Source organism: Panthera uncia, chromosome A2, assembly GCF_023721935.1.
Source record: "Panthera uncia isolate 11264 chromosome A2, Puncia_PCG_1.0, whole genome shotgun sequence".
NCBI lineage: Eukaryota > Metazoa > Chordata > Mammalia > Carnivora > Felidae > Panthera > Panthera uncia.
In genome coordinates, this window is record NC_064816.1 from 8832486 (window position 1) to 8840597 (window position 8112).

General features: G+C 48.2%; 1 protein-coding gene across 1 annotated transcript in view; it reads right to left on the reverse strand.

The window, feature by feature from the left end:
• Positions 1-249: 249 nt before the first annotated feature.
• The window catches only part of LOC125929060 (voltage-dependent P/Q-type calcium channel subunit alpha-1A-like), a 12301-nt gene continuing 4438 nt past the window's right edge, over positions 250-8112 (reverse strand). Inside the window, exon 3 of the mRNA XM_049639963.1 lies at positions 250-685. Coding sequence (XP_049495920.1) covers positions 610-685 — 76 coding nt within the window. The 3' untranslated portion in view covers positions 250-609. The remainder of the gene's footprint in view (positions 686-8112) is intronic.

Consider the following 8112-nt stretch of genomic DNA (forward strand, 5'->3'; position numbering starts at 1 on the left):
GTTATTTGAAGAGAAAAAGCATTCCTAACTGATATACTGGGTTCTAGGAAGAACACGTATCATGCTCATTCCTTGGGAAAAACTCACTAAATGCAAGCAGGTAGAAATGACCTCACTCTTGGCCATCACGGGGACGGGACACGTGGAAACTTCTGGGTGGCCAAAGATCTATTTCTTGATGTGAACGGTGGTTACGAGAGTGTTTGGTTTACAACAATTACCTTGCGTTACGGTGGTTTGCTGCAGGTAGATTTTATTTTATAACAAAAAAATTTTAGTGGTAAAAGAAAAAAAAAAAAGAAATGACCTCACTCTTTCATTATTATATTCACCCGGTTTCTTTTTAGATGTGTGCCAATTACATAACAATGATTTTGTGTAAAGTCAGATTCGCAGAAGATGCAATTCTGCTACACACTTTGCAGTTTCCGCTTTGGAAACATCCAGGGCTATTTCCTATGAATCAAAACTCATCAGTCCAGTTGACAAAGACCTCTCAGGCTGATCCCTCCTGTCCACCCAATCTTATAATGGTTGTACCTAACATCCTTGGGATTCCAACCTGCAGCAAAGAAAAGCAGCACCGGCCAGTGCTGGACTTTGAGAGTCTTAGGCTTCCTCCCTGCCTCTGTTCCTGACGCCAGAGTTTCTGTCCTGAAATTCTCTGGGCGGCCTCCAAAGATGCCTGTGAACAGCAATAACAAAACAACCCATGACCGTAAGCACCGACCATGCCTCTTTAGCACCACCTTGACTCCCCAAACCAAAGCTTCTTAGGGTGGAGGGGACTCCTGGGCATGAAGTCTCTGATCCTGTTTAGTCTGGGCTGTCTCCGAAAGAAGTTTTACCCACAGAGGAGCTACACACTTAGGAAATATACTCCAGCTGTCCGGCTCAGTGTGCAACCTGCACAACCATACACGGTAGGCCCGAGAACACGGCCCTGCTCAGACCCCAGCTCGTCTGTATGAACCTGTTCATATGTGTGCCATTTAATTAGCGCACAGTAGCTATCAAAGCTGATTCCAAAGGAGTTTGAGTCCATTGAGAACTCAACACATACGACACACTGTAACTCCCGGGGCAGGACCACAGACAGTAAGTAGGCAGACTCATTCTAGCCACAACACACGTGATAGTTACGTTGACGTTCCAACTGCCCTCCAAAACGGCACCATCTGATCTAGACCAGCCGAGACGCGAGGGCATTTGGGAAGGGGCTTCTGTGCCTCAGCTTATCGCACCCCGGAAGTTCCCTCAACATCGGCAGGTTACAGGCACCACTGATTCAGTCATTCTGTCAAAAACAGTGAGCGCCTACTGTGTGCCGGGCACTATGCTAGGCACGGGGGAAGAGAACCATGAGCAGAAGAAACCAAATCTCTGTCCTCGGGGAGCTTACCTAGTGGAGGGGACAGGCGGAAAATAAGGAAGTAGAATATCGAGTTTGCCGGCAAGTGACAAGGGCATAGAAAAACAACTGAAGAGAAGAAAGAGGACGGGGAGTGTCTGAAGTGTTGGACTTGTAGATAAGGGGCCAGGGGGATATTGGTGTAAAGTCTTAAAGATGAGGAAATGGATTGAGAAGAGCATGCCAGGCATAAGAACAGCAAGTGCAAAGGCCCTGAGGTGGAGACTGGCCTGAAGTGTTCAAGGAGCAGTGAGGAGCTCGGGGCAGCCGGTGTCAGGTGTGCAAGGGTGGGAGCCGAAGAGGGTGGGAGGTGATGGGGGCAGATCACGCAGATCCTTGTGGGCCGTGGTGAGGACTTTGGCTTTTACACTGAATGAGACAGGAACCAAGAGAAAAACGTGAGCAGAAGAGTGATTGGATCTAAGTTATGTGTTAAAAGGATCCTTCTGGCTGCTTGTGTTGATAACGGGCTGCGGGGGGAGGAGGGCAGAAGCAGAGAGACCCGGGCGGAGGCTGCTACCACCAGCCTGCTGAGAGATGATGAAGGCTTAGCCCAGGTGGGGGCAGCGGGGGTGGAAGAAGACAGAACCTCCTGAATTTTTGCAGCAGGATTGACCATGAGGGAGGAGGTGTCAAGATTTTTAGCCAGAGCTTCTGGAAGGATGGAGCTGCCATCCAATGATATGAAAAGATAGGAAGGGAGATACGAGAAGGATGCACAGGAATGCAGTTTTGGACATCCTGAGTGTGAGATGCCTGTGGACTCCTCCCCACGTGGGGACTGCGAGAGAGCTCCGGGCAGAAGCCTGAAGTCTGGGGAACATCAGTACGGAAGGTATTTATACCTTTGAGACTGGCTGACATCATCCAGGGGCTTATTATAGCCAGAGAAGTCAAGAAAAACGGGGCATTCATTTTCCTAGACCCTGTCCTCCCACACCTCAGCCATTCCACTGAGGGAGAAAAGGAGGATCAGGTCTTGACCGGCTCGAGTGTGCGGCGCGCTGTCCAGGGTGCTGAAATCTCTTACTCGCTAAGGCTTCAAACTACTGCTTCAAGACAAGGACTTTGGGCAGATGATCCACGGAATTACAAGGGATGAACTAGAAAGCAAGAAGTCAGCAAAGGGGGCACTGATGAATGGCTGTCACTGTGAGCCACTACGATTCAATCCTGTGGAGGGCCGTTTGAGAGGTTGTAGAACACCTCTGAGTCTTCTCACCGAGCAACGGAGAAGCCAGGGTATTTATACACTGACTCCCTCTCTCGCTGGTTATGGACTGCTCCTGGGTGGGGGTTAGACGTCTGTCACGTGGGCCCAACAAACCCTTGTGGTGCTGGAGGGGACCCTCCAACAGAGAGGTAGAAAGATGAGCGTGTTGGAGGTACAAAGAAGTGAGCTTGCCCAGGACCCGACCACCACGGGTACACTTGGAGGTGAGTGGGATGAATACGGAGGCCGTATTTACCACACACCTCCAAAGGAATTGGTTTTAATTTTCTCCCTTCAGTTAATCAACTCCCATTTATGGAGACCATGGAACGGTCCAGGGGCTCAGTTCACGGTATCTGTCACAATGTTGTCTTCTCCAAGCCCTACCACAGCCCAAGAAGGCAGACCCTATCACTACTCCCCCTCTTTCCAGGTGAGAAAACTGAGGTGTAGAGAGATCCACGCACATTCTCAAGTTCATCATCTCATCACAGAGATCCCTCCGACTCTGAAGCCCAGGTCTTAACCATTAGCCTATGCCAGTCTCCCATTTCTGGAAACCTCTTTCGCCCATTTTTTTTTTCCTTGCTACAGTGGAGTCCAAGATGGGGAAGAAAAGCAAAGATGTTCCGGACTTCCCTGGAAAACCTGACTTTAAAGAAGCAATGTAGGACTCGAGAAAATGGATCCTGGTTCCAGATCCACCTGAGTTCAAATCTTGGATCTACCACTTTCGAGGTGGGTGAATTGGGCAAGGTGTTTAATCTCTTGGAGCCTTAGTTTCTTCATCTGCAAAGTTGGGGGTAATAATGATACTTCATTCAGAGGGTTGTAAGGATTAACTGAGCATATACGCAAGTACAGTATATCATGTAAGTGCCTTCTAAGTTCTAATTTGTCAATGTTGCCATTGCTATGAACAACAGGTATTATGTTCATAAGGATACTGGGCTGCATATAGCTCTTTGAACTTAACTTGGGCGAGGGTCATCCTAGTCTTAGGGCACTGTCCCAGTAGAGTGGTTGAGATCCAATCTACCCTCTACTAGCTGTGGGACCCCTTGCAAGCAGCTGAACCTCTCTGAGCCTCAGGTTCATCTCTAAAAAAGGCTCGTGGAACTGAAATGTGGTAACGCACATAAAATTGTTACTACAGTGAGAGCACATAGTAAGTGCTTAATCATGGCAGCCCGCATCGTTACTACCTCTGTCACTATTATTAGAAGACAGAGAAACTAGCTCCTACCGCTAGGACATGAGGCTGTTCCCAGTGGAACACTGGTTCAGCAAATACCATGACGACCAAATGCTTTGAACAATAAAAAGATCAACGCTCTCTCAATGCTAAAACTCCGAGGGATAAAAAGCACTTGAGGGGCGCCTGGGTGGCGCAGTCGGTTAAGCGTCCGACTTCAGCCAGGTCACGATCTCGCGGTCCGTGAGTTCGAGCCCCGCGTCAGGCTCTGGGCTGATGGCTTGGAGCCTGGAGCCTGTTTCCGATTCTGTGTCTCCCTCTCTCTCTGCCCCTCCCCCGTTCATGCTCTGTCTCTCTCTGTCCCAAAAATAAATAAAAAACGTTGAAAAAAAAAAAAAAAAAAAGCACTTGTGCCACAGGAGGGACTCCTTCGGACACCAAGGGTGACTGACCCACGGGGGGAGAAATTAATGCAGGGGGACATTAAAACAAAACGCAGCTGGTATTTATGGGAGCTGTTTGTTAGCTGGTCTCGGGAGTGCTGATTGTGTCTTACTGTTGTTGTGTTTAGAACGCTGTTTTTATTTTCAGGCAACTCAGAACAGCAACATAGGAGGTGGGAGAAGGAGGAGAAGGTAAAGAGTGGTAACATGCATTTGCTACATTAATCAAAAAGGAAAGACAGTGTGCGGTGTGTGAGTCTGGTCAAGTCATTTTGACCCCTCTGGGCCCTAGTTTCTTCAGCTGTATAAGGAGAAGCTAGGATTACTTTTTGGAGGCTCGCTTTCTGTCTCTCTGGAAAAGGGCCACAGGCTGGGCACTTGGGGGCAGAAGGAGGAAAAAGGCAGAGCTCTGATGGCAGAACCTCAGGAGTGACATTAATCATCTACACCACTCCCACTGCCCCCCAAACTGGGGTTCTAGGCTCCTTGACCTGAACATACCTTCTGCTTCTGGAAGTTTCCTGATTTGCCACCATCTCAGTGTGACTTTGGGCAAATTACTTAGCCTCTTGGTGTCTTAACTCCCTCATGAGTGAAATAAAGGGTTTGGACCCGCCAGAGTTCATTGAGTCCCCAAATTCAGTGATGCTATGAAACCAAAGCCAATGTCCTTTCCTGATGGTCCCTGAGCACTTGGGCATTTTTCTCAATTTTGATCCCCAGTGAAACTGCCCAAAGCCTGGGGCAGTTCATAGGACCTTCCAGAAAAGAACCTCCATCTTTACAGAGTCAAAAATGTCAGGGTTGGCAAGGACCCAGAGCTCATCTGTCCCATGCCTTATCTGATGTCAGAGTATCTGTCATAGATTCCTGGACTGTTTGACTATCAATGCCACGGTCCCCAGCTTCATAAACAGCTTAGCGCATTTCCCAGAACCCTCTGATTCTCAGAAGTGTTCCCACTTGCCAGCCATTTATTTTGCTAAACATCTATGCCAGGTACAGTGCTAAGCCTGTGAACGTAAAAACAATTGTCTTCATCCCTACCCTGGTAAGTCTCTTTTGTTAACACACACCCTTGTATTACTTGACCTCCTAGATGTCTATATATATATTTGAGCATTACAGTAAAAGCTCTGTCATCTCAGAAATATAGCCAAGCTTCTGAAATTTTCCTCTTACACAGTTTCAATTTAATGACTGGACCTTCAAATACAATAGGAGCACACTTCAAATGGGGGTTGACAAAATTACAAAGTTAGAATGTCTCTGGGGCCTTGAACTCCACAGAACAGACCAAACTCCACGGGGAAGATATTTTCTGCCAAACTACACAAGAAGAAGGCAAAAACCTCCTTAATCCATGAAAAATGAATGGTGTTTTAATGCTGCAGTCTACTTAGAAATGTGAGAAGACAATGAGTTAATCAGAAAGTGCTCGTTAAAGCCGCTGTTGTCCCAGCGTCAGATTAACGCACTCGGGTCCCCTCCCCCTGGAATGGGGAACTAAGAGGGTACCGCATTTGCCTGGCGTGGCATTGCAAAGAGAGCTGGGTCTGCGGGGCTTTTAGTCCCCACTCTCTGTTCCATGCTTACAGCCCAACAGGAGACTAAACAGCCCCTTGGAATTTGAAGTAATGAAATTTGAGCCGCGTGCTTGATTTGCAAGAGACAGAACCACTAGACAATAAGAGAGGATGGCTGACTGCTGGAGAAGCAACAGAGAGACAAGCAAGAGAGAGGAAGGCAGGGGAAATAGAGAGGGAAAGGAAAGGTGTTTGAAAGGAACAGAATAGTGGCTCCTGGTGGTCCCCTGGGAATCTAATGAAAACCACAGGCCAGAAAACTATACACGTACACATAATTTTTGCGTGCAGTTTCGGAGGGCTCGTGGATCCCATTAGTTCCTACTACAGACTTCCATCCTTAGGGCCTATCTGTCCGAAGATGGTCCGGATGAAGAATTTCTCCTCTAGAGTCTTAGCAGATGGCGAAAACTAGGGGGGAAAAAGGTCACCTTGTTGTCACAAAGACCCACACCCAAGTGGCTAACTACCTTATCAAACAGCCACCTCTCAACTTAATGACCACTTACTGAGACGTACTAGGTGCTCAATGGTATGTGAGCTTCTTTAGATGTCCCAAGAACCGTGTTATGAAACACCAGGGATTTTTAAGGCTTTTTCCCTGCCAGCAAGGTCAAGCCAGCCCCTGCCAGCAAAAGTCAGCCCCCAGGGAAGCATAAATTGGCACAACCACTTTGCAGAGCCATTTGCCAATGCCTCGTGAAGCTGAGGATACACAGAGTCCACGACTCAGCAACTCCACTCCCAGGTATACGCCCTAGAGAAATCCACTGGCGAGAACGAAGGGACAGCTTGGTTCAAAATAGCCCAAAGCTGGAAACACCCCAAATAGATAAATACATGGTAGAATATTCATACTGGAGAATACTATGCAGCAGTGAAAACAGACGAATGAGACCTAGCCTTGTCAATCAGATTAATCTCGTGTGGAGTGCAGAGGGAAGGCTGGAGAAGGACACATTTACGGAGAAATTTAAAACAGCACAAAAACAGCACTATATATATTTTCTTATGTGGTCACAACGTAGAACAGGTGCTACCTGTTTCTCACATTTTTTTTTTTTTTTTTTTAAAGCAGGCTTTATGCCCAGCACAGAGCCCAACGTGGGGCTCGGACTCACAACCCTGAGATCAAGACCTGAGCTGAGATCGAGAGTTGGACACTCAACCAACCGAGCCACCCAGGCGCCCCTATTTTTTATGTCCTTATTTATACGTGTATAAAAGGGCAAATACATATAGACACAAAACTCAGAAAGTGCTTCCGGATGGGGAAGATAAAGTCACCAGGCCAGGGAAGAGAATGCAGGGGACTTACACAGCCCAGCCCCAGGGCCTTTGCATGTGCTATTCCCTCTGCCCGGCACTTTCCTCCTTCAGCCATCCTCAAGGCTCATTCACTCACCAGCTTCAGCTGTTCATTCGAATACTGCCCTCCCCGTGAAGTCTTCCCCGGTTTCCGGCCCTCCTGCCCATAACACATCCTATCCTTTCTCTGATTTATTTTTTCTCTGTAGCCCTCACTGCCATCTAACACGCCAGACATTTCATTCATTCACTCGTTCATTCGCTTAGTCTTCCTTCACCATTGACCATCTGTTGCACACAAGGAGGGACTTTGATCTGTTTGCTCACTGCTGTGTCCCAGAGCCTGGCGTGTAACAGGTGCACAAAACATACTCCTCGAGTGATTATTTGCGTACGTGAGTATCTGTCATGTTATTCTCCACCTTTTGAATATCTGAATATTCAACAACAACAAGAACAAAGTCAGCTGTTAGGATGGTGCACAGATGGATCTCCTAGTAAGCTATGAAAAAGGTGCCCAACACCGTAACGTCTCCCTGGACCCTGTCAAAGTCCCAAGCCACGGGACTGTGGGCACGGCCAACAGAGGCCCCTCAGTGAGCACTCAGGCCCACCAGGGCTGGCCCAGGTCCTCCTAACAGACCACTCACATCCGAACGCCTCTACTGAAACAGCCCAATATTACAAGGCTCCTTTTGGGAAAAGCAACGTTGCTCAGAAACAACAAATGTGCTCAAGACCTGAGTTGCAGGAGCCCAGCCATCGCGGCATGGGTGCTGAGACCCGTGACATCTGCCAGGAGAGACGGGATCTGGAACAGCAGCAGAGCCCAGAGGAGGAATGTTATCTTAGAAGAGAACCATGACCCCACAGAGGAGAGTGATGACCCCACAGAGAAGAAGGGTGACCCCATAGAGGAGAGGGGTGACCCCACAGAGGAGAGGGGTGACCCCACA